The sequence below is a fragment of the Penicillium roqueforti genome (assembly GCF_015533775.1).
Source record: "Penicillium roqueforti strain LCP96 04111 chromosome Unknown scaffold_06, whole genome shotgun sequence".
Taxonomy (NCBI): domain Eukaryota; kingdom Fungi; phylum Ascomycota; class Eurotiomycetes; order Eurotiales; family Aspergillaceae; genus Penicillium; species Penicillium roqueforti.
Window position 1 is genome coordinate 421,409 of NW_024067570.1, and position 14,869 is coordinate 436,277.

General features: G+C 48.9%; 5 protein-coding genes across 5 annotated transcripts; 1 reads left to right on the forward strand and 4 right to left on the reverse strand.

Moving 5' to 3' along the window:
* Positions 1 to 213: 213 nt before the first annotated feature.
* On the reverse strand, positions 214 to 1,463 carry LCP9604111_3683 (uncharacterized protein; the record flags this gene model as incomplete). The annotated part of the gene is made up of 2 exons (XM_039071298.1): positions 214 to 1,242; positions 1,296 to 1,463. The coding sequence occupies 2 exons, from the start codon at positions 1,461 to 1,463 to the stop codon at positions 214 to 216; spliced, it is 1,197 nt and encodes a 398-aa protein (XP_038930346.1).
* A 1,029-nt stretch (positions 1,464 to 2,492) lies between these two features.
* LCP9604111_3684 (alpha/beta hydrolase) lies at positions 2,493 to 3,971 on the reverse strand (the record flags this gene model as incomplete). The annotated part of the gene is made up of 4 exons (XM_039071299.1): positions 2,493 to 3,360; positions 3,427 to 3,535; positions 3,593 to 3,725; positions 3,780 to 3,971. The coding sequence occupies 4 exons, from the start codon at positions 3,969 to 3,971 to the stop codon at positions 2,493 to 2,495; spliced, it is 1,302 nt and encodes a 433-aa protein (XP_038930347.1).
* A 630-nt stretch (positions 3,972 to 4,601) lies between these two features.
* Positions 4,602 to 5,089, reverse strand: LCP9604111_3685 (uncharacterized protein; the record flags this gene model as incomplete). The annotated part of the gene is made up of 2 exons (XM_039071300.1): positions 4,602 to 4,910; positions 4,964 to 5,089. 2 exons carry the CDS (start codon positions 5,087 to 5,089, stop codon positions 4,602 to 4,604), a joined length of 435 nt encoding a protein of 144 aa, XP_038930348.1.
* A 1,711-nt stretch (positions 5,090 to 6,800) lies between these two features.
* On the reverse strand, positions 6,801 to 9,381 carry LCP9604111_3686 (F-box and WD domain protein; the record flags this gene model as incomplete). The annotated part of the gene is made up of 2 exons (XM_039071301.1): positions 6,801 to 9,028; positions 9,144 to 9,381. 2 exons carry the CDS (start codon positions 9,379 to 9,381, stop codon positions 6,801 to 6,803), a joined length of 2,466 nt encoding a protein of 821 aa, XP_038930349.1.
* Positions 9,382 to 11,535: 2,154 nt separating this feature from the next.
* LCP9604111_3687 (Rho family guanine nucleotide exchange factor CDC24) lies at positions 11,536 to 14,459 on the forward strand (the record flags this gene model as incomplete). The annotated part of the gene is made up of 4 exons (XM_039071302.1): positions 11,536 to 12,489; positions 12,549 to 12,797; positions 12,857 to 13,043; positions 13,102 to 14,459. The coding sequence occupies 4 exons, from the start codon at positions 11,536 to 11,538 to the stop codon at positions 14,457 to 14,459; spliced, it is 2,748 nt and encodes a 915-aa protein (XP_038930350.1).
* Positions 14,460 to 14,869: the final 410 nt, after the last annotated feature.

Consider the following 14,869-nt stretch of genomic DNA (forward strand, 5'->3'; position numbering starts at 1 on the left):
AACGCGTTTTTGTTACAGGCTTAAACTTGGGATACCGTAGGGAGTAGGGCTGCGGCCGCCGGCCCCACAGAACCGAAAATTTAAATGCGCTAACCTTCCGAGGCTGAAGCCTAGATTTGCCGATTCGGGATTCGGGTTTTTATTTCCTATATTGTTTCCGAGTCTGATTCTGATTTCCTCGATATGTAGCCAACCTATAGAAATTGGTGACGTTTAGGCGAGCTCTGCTTCAATCAAGCTCTCCGCCACGCCTGGATACGAATATATATTGACCACCTTTAATCCCGCCTGGGTGAAGATATATCTCCATTCAGCTTCTGTTCTCTCCTTCACTGCCAAGTGGGCCAGCATAATCATATCCATATTAGTTGCCGCTAGAATGGGGTTCTCCTCGCTAACGACAATCTCATTCAAAAGAACTCGGGAGTATCCCTTCGCCAGCGCAGGCACTAGGTTTGTCATTATCTTGATTGCATCCTCGTCTCCGAAGCCATGGGGAACAGAGTGCATGTAGTACGCCCGAGCGTATTTGACCGGCTGCGGTGTGAAGATGTTATGAGCCGTCGCTTCAAATTGGCGGGATTCATCGGCCGGCATGCTAGCAATGGTTTGTTCTCGATCCTGAAGCACGAGCCTTCCTGGAAGAGGACTGAATTTAGAGGCAAAAGTCTCGAGGTCGTGCCCCCGACCACCGCCCACATCGACCAGCACAACATCGCTGACAGAGGCATCGAACCCGGAAAGGAGACGCTCTGAGACAGGGTAGAAACCGGTGTCGCACCAGTTTGGTTTTCCAGCACGGTAAACACTCATGTAAGAGTGAAAATACTGCAGATAGGGGGGTGTGTTGACAAGCCATTGCAGAAAGGTGAGCTCAGTCTTATGAGCAGCTTGGAATGGACCATCAGTTCCACTCAGCGTCGGGGTCTTGTACCCATTGCTCTTGAAGAATTCCGGGAATTCATTGAACGAGGGCCTGGACACATCATGACAAAAGCGGATGGAGTGTTGATAGTTCTCGGCGGCAAGGCTATCGCTCAGGTCTGTGCCATGGAATGCTCCATTTTGAAACGTAATCACATTCATAGCCACGAGGTGTCTGGCCAAGCGCGATAGAAGGCTGGCATCAACGCCCGTCTTCATAGACAGAGCTTCACAATCTATCCCCTTACCCGCGGCATCTTTCAAGTGTTGAAACATATTGACATCAGCAGCAAGCCTGATAATAGCAGACAGTGCTGGCTATATGAACATCAGCAATAGTTTCGAGTCTTACCCCGCCAAATCAGGCTTACCTGAGACCAGAAAGTGTGTTGAATAAACTCGCTCGGAACTTCAAGAGCGGATATCAGAGCTCTACTATGAGCAATGAGGGATTCTCTTGCACCAGCTTCATTGTTCTCAAATTCTTTGGCTGCCAAGGTAATCCCTTGGAGGATGGAGGTCACAGACTTGGTGAGCATGGTGCTTTTGATGAACGATTTCAACTCAGAGAATATGGGAGAAAGGTGTACACAATATCATGTTAAAATTGGAAGATGACCTATTATATTTGTAGCCGTGGCTGGCGACACCAAAGCCTCTCACATGCCGTCCTAAACGGAAATCGGGGTCTTTCGATGTATAGTCGACGCTAGGTGGAACCTGGGGGCTGTCCATGGATGTTTTTGGTCTGCCTCGTTGTTACTGCCATGATGCCTAGTACTTTTCAAGTTTCTCTAGTTTTGACAATACGACCGGGGTTTAAATTAAAAGATTTTTATCTCTGCTCTTTTTAGCGTGTATGTATGAAATTTCCATCCAAGTGGGCCATGTAGTGGGCCATGTATGTTGTATGTACATGTAAATATTGGGGCGGTAATACGGTGTAAGGCGGGTGACTGGTGCTAGGTCACCCGCCCCAATCCTGTCCTAGTAAATTTCCGTCGAATTTGGGTCGGACGGAACGTTGAAATCCGATCCGAGGTATCTTTGGGTAAAAATACATGTAAAGGATATAAAACTATTATCCAACTATTATTCAACTATTATTCAACTATTCAATATTACAAATGTTTTAGAATCAAAACGTCACCTGCATGCATATGTCGGGTAACCTCCCCCATTTCGGTACCCTTGCTACGGACCAATGAAAATGTACGTTTTGTTTGGGATCTACAACATACATATAAAGTTACATACGGTAAACGGACGGTATATGAAAGAGCTGATGTGAAACTTCTGGTTAGAATGAGAGATATAATTCAAACGGTGTGGGAAGCGGGGTTATTGTAAGGATGTCGATCTCGCCATGTCGTCTGCTGGGTTTCTCCAGGACCACCCTGGCCTTGGCATACATCCAGCGACATATCAATCGTGTGCACTAGACCTCACTTGATTGCTAATGTTAGGCGATCTGTGGAGATGCAGACGGATAATCAAGGGTTGTTGGGATTCACGAGGATACCTCGATAACATAAAATTGAAAAAGTAGACATTTGGCCATCTAGTATCTACAACTTTTCCTTTCTCCCACCCTTACCACGTCCACTAGGCATTGGTTTTAAGACTTTATACCAGTTCTCCTCTAGCACTAGATGACTCTTGCCTTTCCTTTCTTCTTCCCACTCCCTCTCCATCTGCCGGAATCGATTCATCTCCTGCTGTAACCAGGCCACACATGGCCCTACAACAGTCCCAATCTCCTGAAATGGCATCAAATGCCCCAATCCAGGTAAGATAACCTCTTTCACTCTTCCCTCAGACACACCTCCACTCCCGCCGATGCCTGACCCGCATATCTTGACACCTTCATGAATCTCATCGACATTCAAAAACGTCGCCCCGCCCACAATCCACAGGCATGAAGGCCGGAGTGTCCCTAAGCGGCGGAACGTACTTCGAGGTTCTGGTCGGTATAAGGGAATAGATGCCACCAATGGGTCCATATCGGCATGGGTGGCTCGTGGGATTTCGATCCGGCCCGTGGTCGGGTCCCGGGCATTGAAGTTCTGCCGTATTTGCGCTATAAGCTCGTGGTACTTCGGCGTCGCTAGGGTGACCGGAGTGGCAGTAGTATCAGCGGCTGCATCAAAGCGCGCCTTCACGGCCTCGACATCCGGATACAGCGGTGTCGGTAGATCGCGAAAGAAGTATTTCGCCATACGATCTACGCACCGAGGATCCCAGCCATGGATGAGGCCACGGTTGGCACGTATGGCTGCCTCGCGACTGGGCCAGACGTCATTTCGCCAGAGAGTGTAGTTGATCGGGCCTGGAGGGTCGGTGCCGAAGCCCATCGAGGGAGGGCTTAGCTGAATGAGGGGGTCGATAAGGAGGAGGGTTGTAAACAGGCGTGGATGTAGATAGGCAAGATTTGTGCTGGAAAAAGAAATCAGTATCTCATTCTTTGAATTCTCAAAATTGAGAGGGTTATTCGTCACAAACATGATATTCCCGCCAAAACTGTGGCCAACTCCGACGAGAGGACGTGGCATCTGCTCACGAAAATGGTTGATCATCAAGAAGAGGTCTCGCGGGTGATCCATCCAAGAACCTAGGAAATTGTTAATATGGGGGGAGATGTATCAAGAATCGAATGGGAAGCACATACAATCCATACTGAGCTTATCCTCATTCTGGATCCCGCTCTGGTTCATACTGGCGACGTCGGCCACCCAGATGCCATGAATGTGGAAGCCATTAGTTCGTTCCAGCAGCTCGTCCCACAGCGGCTCGTACAGTTCCTGTGTCCAATGTTGAGCACATGAGACGAATTATCAGGTTAAAGACAGGGTCACCTTCGGGAGACCGACTCCATGAGCGGCAATGAAAGTAATTGCATCAGCTGGGACGGGACCTTCGTGTTTGGGGGTATATTGTTTGACATGAATTTTCAGTACATCTTCCTGCATGACGGTGCTCCCTGGGTATTCTCTAATATAACTGCCCGGGACAAGATGCTCAGTAACGGTGAACTTCTCGCTTGACATTGCGAATATTAGAAGTCGGATACAGAATGAAGAGGGAAAATAAAACAGGAAATTGCATGCAGAAAAGGTAGTTAGGAATTTACTAATTTACTAATATCCCTGCTAGTCTTCCTAAGCTACCTAGGCACGTATCTTCCCCTCTTTTTCCTGCAGTCTAAGGCTCCTAACCCCTTCTTTTCTTTTCTTTTTCGGTTACATATACTATGATCAGTAAGTCTAACGAGGTGCAGGTATCTACCTTTTGATGGTTTTATTTATCTCCTTGCACCCTTGCCATGTCATTGTAAATGCATTTTCATATCTTGCATCTGGTGCTACAATGGAATGTACCAGACAATGCCTGGCACTCGAGACCTTTCCCCTTCTATTTAAGTGCTCACCTCTTGCCGCTTTTTGATTTCAGAGTAAATTTGAGTACGCCCCTGATTAGAATTTTGTATGCTTCTCTACTCCTAAATGGTGTACAGATCCAATATCGAAAGTGGGCTCGAGATATGCCTTGCCTTTCTTTAATCGATCACCGGTATTCTCACATGAAGAGTGGTGAACATGGTAATTGAAGGTGACTTTATAAACCTAAGCTTGGCTCAGACCTAACCAAATACTAATACAGAAGTGTAAAGCGTGTATTCATGTGGAAACTTGGCCCCATAGCGCGATATCCAGCAGACTAGCGAGATCGGTCGTACCGTCCTCTCTAATAATAGCGCATTTAGAGCCTCTCAACCCTTCCCACTCCCGAAGACGTCGTTCAATGGTCTCTCCCATCGCAGATGCATTGAAGATCTCGCACACTCTCCAATGCGCATCGAGAATTGCGGGGCTTGGAATCTTATACTCTGTGTTTGGTAAAAATCGGACGCGCCGATCGGGGGAATGGTGGGATATCAGCCCGGGATAGCACTTGCAAGTCTTTACCTCGTACTCATTTCCCATGTCCTAATAAGAAGAGTGAGTATAAATGGTTTCATAGTAGATCATTGCCTGCTTACGGTAGGCTTCAAGGCAATTGTAAATTTGCCAAGCTGGGTATGTACCGAGTCTCGAAGAGTGATCCCGTTGCGAAGAGTATTAATCTCCTTCGCTGACAGTATTTTTTGTGGCGCAGGGAAATACATATACAGTTAGATCCAGGGGCTTGATGTATCTCTTGGAGCTCCGGATACGCCTGGCCAAGAGATAAACGCAAAAGGTGTTATATGAGGCCCCTTAGGCAAGTAAGAGGCAAGTGCGAGGTATCATAGACTGGGTAGCTCGATATAATAAAATAACACGACATGCCCTTCTTGGCCTCTTTCGAGCGGGAGCCGTAGCGTAGCTTACGGGGTTTGGGACTTTAGTCTGCTTCGTCACCTAAAATTAACATCTCCCCTCTATTTAAGATATGAGTATATGGGTCTTACGCGCGACGTAATAGAAGTCGCATTCATCATCGCCACGCCGGCGACAGAAATCGCAGAATGGGGGCCTCTTTATCTATCAGTAAACGTCCCAACAAATTATTAATGAGGATGATGGTTATAATAGAAGTCTGACAGAGAGGTATTGGAGATATCAACACTTACAGCTGAATCCCCAGATGGCATTTTGCCGAGGAAGAGAACGACGAGAAAAATAGTTGCTATTATGAAGAAGAAAAAAGTAGAGGCAGATTGTAATGGGGAGTTTACAAAGGTAAGTTACTTCTGCTGGGTCCCACCAATATATAGCCCACCATATATAGAGCATGTGACCACTGGTTCCCCTTCGTGCTCCCATTGATCGGTGCTCAGTTGACCCGTTATCACACAGCGATAGTTGTCCCGCAGTTGGAACTGTGCGCCGAATGAAGGGTCACGCCTTTCCGGTTGATCGAGGGTTGAAGGCAACTGTATCGACGTGCTCCCGGGCGCCTTTCTCCAAGCTGGTCAGTGAGTCTGTAGGGAGTGTTGACAGTCCGCGGGGTGCTGTGGGCGGGGATACTCTTGCTAATCGACGTATAGCTCGTTGGGCATGTGGCGTGTTGGAAGGTGAAGCTGATCGATTTCTCTTTGCCATTTTGGAAAGGTGTATTTGGAACGGTGTATTGCATAGAATTGATAGAAGCCAAGTGGGGAGCGGGTCGTGGCGTCGATCTCTCGGCCCCACTTTTGTTGCTTACGTAAGAGAGTTCCGTTTTCTGCCGGAGGATTGGGTACGCGATCGGTTGACCGCCCTACCTGAGTAATCTTGGTTCGGTACTGTAGTGCTGCGGGAGTGCTGCAGCACTTGGTGCCGCAGTACTATAAAACAGCACCTGTCAGGGCCTACTTCCAATTGAAACCGAGGCGAGTATGCCGTGGCTTGATATCCATAAAATGATATTGACTTGGTAGTCGAAGGTTTCTGATTGATGCTAATCATAATGCTATGGATAGAATGCCACACCGGCGCCATGCAAGAAAGATAATAATGAGATCGAAGAGATATAAAAAAAAACTCTGGAAAGAATATGTGACCTGGATAGCCAGAAATGACTCCTAATATGGAAGTCAAGATAAGAAATGCACCATTAAACGGAAAGCAAGGGCCCATCGTATGTATGTGACACGACATTGAGAAGATGGGTAAGGAGAGGACAAGAGGACACGGAGAGAGACAGAGGAAGCGGGAGAGCAAGGAGTAATGCACCAGGCAAAGAAAGCACACCGCGATCGCATGGATGCTAATAATAGGAAATCGTCAAGTGAATTGAGCCGTCTGTTCATTGGAAGGCTCACAATTCGCGCCCAGTGAGGACGATGCAGGAGATGCACTGAAGTAAAAGAAGAACAGGTGCTAGTATTAAAAAGCGTAAAGGCGAAGGAAAGATTAAAGCCCTTTAAAGAATGGACTCGCCTCAATGATATCTTGATCATCACAGGCAAAATCCCATCCCACAATGCGAGGGTCCACGCTGGCACAAATGAGCTTCCGTGCGTCAAACTGGAGTTTGAACACCCTCGCAGCTGTCGAGGACCCTTGAGGTCTGCGTTGATGGCCATGGTGGTGATGATGGTGAGCAGGAAGTGGAGCGAGTGGCAAGGCATTGATAACCAGAGGAGGCAGAAATTGTGGGTTGGCACGACCAGCGTGGGGGTTGATATTGGGATTTTGCCCAAGTGTCGCTAGAGCCTGTGCTGCTTGCAATTGCTGAGCCTGGGCCTGGGCCGCAACAGTGTTTCTTGCCACTTGGCTAAGGTTCGCACGAGCGGAATTGGCGATGGCATCACTGTGTCGCAGTTGATGATCCGTTGTCCACTTGTTATTACGGTCTTTGTGCCAAATTAAGATTGACTCGTCGTAGGAACCGGACACGATACGGGCCCAGCTACTACCTCCCCCACCGGGTGGAATTTTTGCCCCCAGAGCAGGGATATCACGAGGGTCCCGCGATCCCGCCGTGTTCGGTTGGTAACCATTGCGGCGTTGCTCCCGATGACCCATGTCGACGTCCAATCCGGCCTCTTGAGCGGCGAAAAACGCAGTTTCACACGCTATCGCTTCTTCACGCAAGGTTTCATCGGCTCCCGGAGCATCACCGAACCCTGCTTGAAGGGTGCGGACGAGATTACTATGGGCTCGCAGACACGCCACCTCGGCTCCGGTGGCATGATCGTAGATGCGAACAGAGTTATCATTGCTGCCACTGATGATCCTTCGGCTGTCGAATTCAACACATGCGATGCCTTTCTCATGGCCCAGCAAGGACTTGGAGCAAGCACCAGTCCGGATGTTCCAGACCTTGATAACACGGTCTCCAGACGCCGTCACAATATCATCACCATGGATCTGCATTGCATTCACGGCGGCTCCATGTCCTTCCACGGTCATAAGCAACGTGTAAGGCTCTAGGACTTTGTATTGATCATGCGCAATGCCAGCTTCGAGAACACTCGGTGGAATCGTGTTCAAATCTATTATCCATGTAGGATATGTGGCGCCTGATCCATGGCAGATATGCGGATAATCCTTGCTATTCGGTAAAAGAGCTCGGCGGTTCCATACCTTCACAGTTCGGTCCTTAGAACATGTTACAAGGTAACGATGGTCGAATTTGAGATTGAGCACCGAATCAAGATGCGCGTCTTCGATTTGATGAATCTTTTCTCCGGTGGAGAATTTCCATATAATGACAGACTTGTCGCTGCTGCCAGAGATGATGATGTCTTCCTCGGGTCGAGGATCAAATTGCAGACAAAGTACGGACTTTATATGTCCCACCAGCGGGGGATGCCATAGTCGTTTGGTATCCAGGTTCCAGACTCGTAGAGTCTTGTCTCGGCTGCCACTGACTAGCCATCGGCCTTCAAACTGGATCGCATATACGCATTCCCGGTGGGCCTCCTCTGGGTGAGACGGGTCAGGAAGTTGGAAATTAGTGTATCGGCCTTGATGCCAATTTGCTTCGAGCCGCCTGCGTTGCTTGTAGATATGAAAATAGTTGACCTTGGCGCTTCCGTCGGTATCCCGAATGAGAAGATGCGATCGTAGAGGTGGGTACAGTGGCGAAAAAGATTGGGAGGTACTGGTTGGCATAATCAACTCCGGGTCGTCGGCGAACGAAGGTGTAGTCTGATCGTCATCATCAGTCATGTGGTGATCACCTTCACTGTCGGCCACCGGGAGTGCAGGGCCAAACACGGTCGGTTTTTGGTTTTCATCGCTTCGGGAATTGAGCCAGGTCGACGGCACGCGCTTTTTATGCTTAGGTTCCCCGAGATCTGGTTCCGAGTGTCGTAGGCGAGACTTCCGAGTCTGGGGCGACATGGCCTCGGAATGTTCTTGTTCAAACGCACGAATTGCGCCCGTGTCCATGCCCCAACCTTCGTGGATGTATTTGAATTTCCACAGACCTGAGTCAAGGATACGTTCACGCCATGAGCGGGATGCAAGCGAAGCATTCAGAAGCGTCCGGGCGTCGAGGTAGGTAAAAACCTGCCATGTGACTTCCGGGGGAAGCCTGACACATGGGTCAATATGGAAGATTGGGTTGAGTCGATCAACTACTGCCGCGATGCTCGAAGTTGGTAAAGACCGAAGAAGGCTGTATGCGAGTTCTGGGAGTCGTGAACCCTCAGTTAGCAAGGATAATCGCAAAGTGACGAGCAAGAGGCTGATGCTTCGCGCTCGTGGCAATTACCACAGGGGGCAAGGGGAATAGGGTAATCTTACCAGCTCTACCGGTCTCGGACTGGGCGAGCAACCAACTTGGAAGCGCCATAACATTGTCCGATCCCAGGTCTTTGTCGGCCTGGCTTCGAGTATCATCCGAGTAGCCTTCATCTAGCTTAAACGAGGGTGACAAAGAAAGCGCGGGGAACTCGGAAACAGTAGTCGTCTGCAATTGCAGTGTAGGGGAGATTCGAGCATCGGCGGCATCGGGAGCATCGGGCAAGGGCTCGCCCTCCATTGATGCGGGTTTCAGAGGGGTCTGCGCCGGGCTGATGAATGGAACGCCGAAATCAATGGCGTCGCGCGATGGCTGTGAAATCCTGCAAGGAACTTTCCGTGAAGAGATTATAGAAAATTAATAAATGAGGTAAGGTCCTTTGCAAGATGAAGGTTGTGGGGAAAGGAAGGAGAAGGAGGTTGAGCAGATGGGTTGGCCTCGGTGCATGTCACGTCAGGTTTGGACGAGGCAAGGCCCACCAGCCCTGGAGATTGATTGATAGAGCGCAATTATCTCACGTACTTCAGTCGCAAACTGAATAGAAGGAAGATATTCCATTTAAATTCGAGACAGAAGAAAAGTAGAATTTCAGTAGAGTCTATATCTAAATACAGAGTCATCCTCAAGAGCCTATAGTTGTTGCCCCCGTGAGTCACGTGATTCGAGTATAGAACTCCCCGCTAGCTACTTCGGGTATATCCGCCGCCGGCCGCAATTGTCCACCATGTTGTGTAGATCACTATAACCCGACCGCACCATTGAAGTACTTTTTTATGCCTATGAAAAGACATATAAAGACTGCTAGTATTCTTGTTAATCTAGATTATCTTATAGTGTAGATCAGGTGATCTCTAAATAGGTATAGAAAGGTACTTCAATGGTGTCATGGCGCGGGTGTTCAGAATACTGTAGGGATATATATTATTGATAATTGTGGCCAGCGGTGGAGATACCTGAAGTAGCTAGCGGGGGTGTGTCCGTAGGATTTCTCATAGAATTATAGCAAAACCTACATGACTACATGTATCTAACTCCTTCATGAGAAAAGCAAGCGTTGTAGAAGATCAATGTGTCAGATAAGAGCGAGGAGGTCCATAATGAGCCGCTTCCTCAATGTCTTATGTAGTGTTGTAACTATTACTGTAGAAATATGTTGGGGAACAACTCGTAGTATATATAGCATATTCCATTCATGCCATGGCTATGATTAAAGAGAAACCCCATGTCTAGGTGAGAGAGAAAAAGATAGTACCGATTGCATTTTCCAAAATACTAACTAGGTCACTCATTATATACTCCATAGTGCTATGTCACAAAGGGAACCGACAAAATCAGAACTGTCTTATAATTGCACGGACCATTCCTAGGCGCTAAAGACAGGGGATACTAACGTTTGAGGGCAGAAAGGTTGTAATAGTGCAGGTGTAAGTATATATCTCAGTGAATGTACCTTTTGTATGCAAGCCCCCTACAAAAGGTACGAATGTACATAACTACTCCAGCATCACTAGCTCTCTTCTCCAGCCCTAGCTCTCTCCAGCTCCAAATCACCAGCCCTCCAGTTCCCAGCCTTGTCCCAGGGCCTAGGCTGCCCAGCCCTGACCCCCAACCTTGGGAGGTGGAGGGCTGCTGACACAGCTGCCCCTCTCCACACCACACCGCCCCATAAAACACACGCTAAACCTTTTGAGGAAACTGACCAGACTCCTTCGGCCCCAAGGATCCCTATTCCTCTGTTCCATCAGCAGAACTCTCAGCTGTTGTGCTTGCTCCTGTCGTTCTGGTTATTGACTTCATCTAACTACCGAGCCCTTCTTGTTCTGGCTTCTCTTATCCTATTATTCCGTGCGCCCCCTTTTTCTCGGGACTTCGATTGTCCTCCGTCGTGTCCTAGTGACTGGCCCTTTCGCAAAGGTGTTCCTCCAAATTCTCTTTTACCTGATCTGACTCGCCTGCCCGGCTGCAGCGGTCCTTTAAACACTCGAATCCCCAAACCCCATCGATTGGGGCTGGCTGAAGGTCGGATTATACTCCTCGAGCCCCTCCTTTTCAAGTTACGGTGCATCGTACTTGATATTCGCGCTATTGGTTCGAACAAATATATAGGTATCTCTGATCTCGAGAGCGCTTCCCGGGATCTGTATATTTCAAAAATCACACCTACGACAACTGATCGGATCGCTGTCGGAATTTCGAAACTCTCGTTTGACACCCCCTGCGCCGCGCAGCTTACGCCCCCGGGGAACTCATGATCGTCATCTCTCCACTTCCGACGCCCGTCGATCCTTCCGAACCTATCCCTCTTGGGTCTGCTGTGCAGATTTAAGTTGAGCCTGGCTGGTCTAACTCATCTATATCTGGCCCCCGAGGAAAGATATGATTGACTCTTCAGCCATGAGCGGCGCTCCGGTCGCCGAGGATAACATCATCAACCGCCGTGGTGGCGAATCGATCTACCAGAGCTGTGTCAATCTGAGGCGACGGCTATCCGAAGTTCCCAATTTTGAGTCATACTTGCAAGAGATGGATGATGATGATCGCATAAGAGGAAATACAGATCCGGTGGCTTCCTTGTGGAATTGTCTCAGAAATGGCTATCCACTATTGAGCATCTATAATGCATCTGGTCCCGACGAGCCGCTGGAAATTGATACTGGGAAGGTAACTGAGGCGAAGCGTCCCAAAGCGGCGACATTCAAGTTCCTACAGGCCTGTTTACAAGAGCTGGCATTCCCTCAGCAGGATTGCTTTTTGATCACCGACCTTTACGGCGAGAGTACCACTGGATTCATCAAAGTGATCAAAATGGTCAACCGCGTGGTAGACATACTCGAGATGCAAGGTCAACTAAAGCAATCCGAAGTTCTAGAGGCTCCCAGCGCGAAAACCAATGTGAAGCTTACCAAGCGAGAGCATATCCTCAAGGAACTTTTGGAGACGGAGCGTGATTATGTTCATCACCTGCAGAATCTCCAAGCGCTCAAGAAGGAACTGGAAGAGACAGGTGCTTTGACAGGTGATGCGAGCCATCAGATTTTCCTCAATTTAAACAACCTACTAGACTTTGCCCAACGATTCCTGATTCGCATGGAGCAGCACTACGCCCTGCCAGAAGAAATGCAGAACTGGGGTCACCTTTTCTTCCTGCATGAAGATGCTTTCCGGCAGTATGAGCCTTTCATTGCCAACCAGATGCGTTGTGATGAAGCTTGTATGAAGGACTGGGACAAAATCCAAAGTGCGCCACGCCATATAGATCTGCAGCAAATGGTCGCTCAGCCGAAAACGCTCAATGGATTCTTTGTGAAACCCTTCCAGCGTTTGACTCGATACCCGCTGATGCTTTTGGTAAGTTTGCTGAATGCTAGGTCCAAGACCAACGAGCTAATATAGCTGTACCTTTTCAGGAGCTACGCAAACAATTAGAAGACGAGCAACTGCAGGCCGATATCACGCGTGCAGTCAATTGCATCCAGACTGTGTTGGACTTTGCTAACGAGGCAATCCACAAAGAACATTTGACTGCGGCGGTACTTGATTTATCCGAGCGCGTGGATGACTGGAAAGCATTGAAAATGGAGTCATTCGGAGATCTTCTTCGATTTGGTACCTTCCAAGTTGTCAAGGGAGACAGTGGTAAGGATAGCGAAAGAGAGGTACTGTCTGATCCTATGGTTTGTTTCCCGAAATGGCACGTCACTAACATGGCTTTTAGTACCATATCTATCTCTTCGAGCGAATACTTCTCTGTTGCAAAGATATCAATCCCAACAAGCAAAAGTCTAAGCTTATGATGCAAAAAGATAAGCCGTCTTTGAATGCGAAAGGAAAGGCTCGTCTTCAACTGAAAGGTCGAATCTACATGGCCAACGTCACAGATATTGTTTGTCTTCAAAAGCCTGGTAAGGATCACTCTTGGCTTCTTAAGTTAAGAAAAATACCTCTAATCGGTTCACACAGGACTCTATCGTATTCAGATTTTCTGGAAAGGAGACCCTGGTGTCGTTGACAATTTTATCATCCGATATATTAACGAGAACACCATGCGGACTTGGTACAAGGACATTGACACCCAACGGGTGATTCAAGCGGAGCGACGCACTATGCGCAATACTGGTACATCCGACAGCGAGTTCACGTACATGGAGGGCATGCCGCACATTCCCAACCCCTATCAACAAGAGTATGATACCGATGATGCCAGCAACAAAGATCCATATCAATCCGAATTCCCCATGAGCCGAAATCCGTCCAGTACTAGTCTGAGAAACCGATCTGCCACCAATGGCAGCTCCATCTCTGCTGCTCACCCCAATACCCGACCGCGCTATGCGGGAACCGATCCAACGATTGCGCTGCACACTCAGTTCCCCGGGGGCGGAAGCATGTCCCCCGGTGATCGAAACGTAAGCTCCTACTTTTCCCCCACGACTGAGACTCCTTCCACAAGATCGAGTTCTCAATCCGCAGGGTTCTCCTTCAGTCGTCAGAATACCAATTCCACCACTCAATCATCGGTCTGGAATGAGGATACCCTTCGCTACACAGCACCAGCGTTGTCTCGTGTAACATCGCGGGACGGAACAACCTCTGGCGGATATTTCCCACCTCAACCTATTCCAAGAGGTGCTCAGCGTCCGTCATTGCCTCCACTCTCAGCCTCGCAGTCTCACGCAAATGGCATGGCCCAGCGAATGCGATCGGCTAGTAGCCCTGATATTCATCATCACAGTAACAATCCGGAGTCACGGCGTTATATGGGAGTGCACACTATGCAGACCGTCGACAATGTCCCCGTGCCCCCGATCCCTGCGCACATGGCCAACATGATAACCCCCGTCAACCGCAGCCAGAACGGTTCGCCCACCAACACCCAGCTCCCCATTCGTACCCAGCCCCAACTCCACACGACGCACTTTAACGAGCCGGAATATAATGATACCCGCAATTCTGGGCAAATCTCGGATCCTGCCACATCGCCCCTGACCCAAGAGCCAGAGGAAGGAGACTACATGCCCACTCAACTCAAGGCCAAGGTGAATTTTGAGGACAACTATGTCACGCTGGTAATTGCGACCAACATTATGTTCCGGTCATTGACGGACCGCGTGGATGCCAAACTCGCTCGGTTCACTGATCGATCCATCGGGAGCAAAAGTGTCCGGCTGCGCTACCGGGATGAAGACGGTGATTTCGTCACGATCGATAGCGACGAGGCGGTCCAGCTCGCTTTCCTGGAATGGCGGGAACAACATCGTGATATGCTCGCCAAGGGCTTGGTGGGAGAGATTCAACTCTACTGCCAGGTGGTCGATTAGATCCTTCGTTTTCTTGTTTGCTTTCCGCTCATTCTTGACTTAATACCCTCCCTTGATTCCCCCCGGCGAGGATTGATCCTCGTCGTTTCAATGCTTTGCATCGCCTGTGGCGCTCGTTCTCCCATCCTGACCCTTATTACCCAACTGGATTTGGCCTGAAACTGTTGAGCAGCCGTTCTCGGGGGAGATACTTCTTTCTATCTCCCCTTCTTCTTTGTGACTTTCAGCGAGCCACGCCGTGGCAAACATGTAGTTGGACTGTGGCGTCTCCAGGCGAGCATCTAATGATTTGTTTACGGCATGAATGATGTCCTGGTGACGAGGTGAAGGGATAAAGACGTCCCGTTTCTTTTTTTATTCTGATTTTGCGTTCCCATTTCGCGGATTGTTATCTCTTTACTGATCTACTA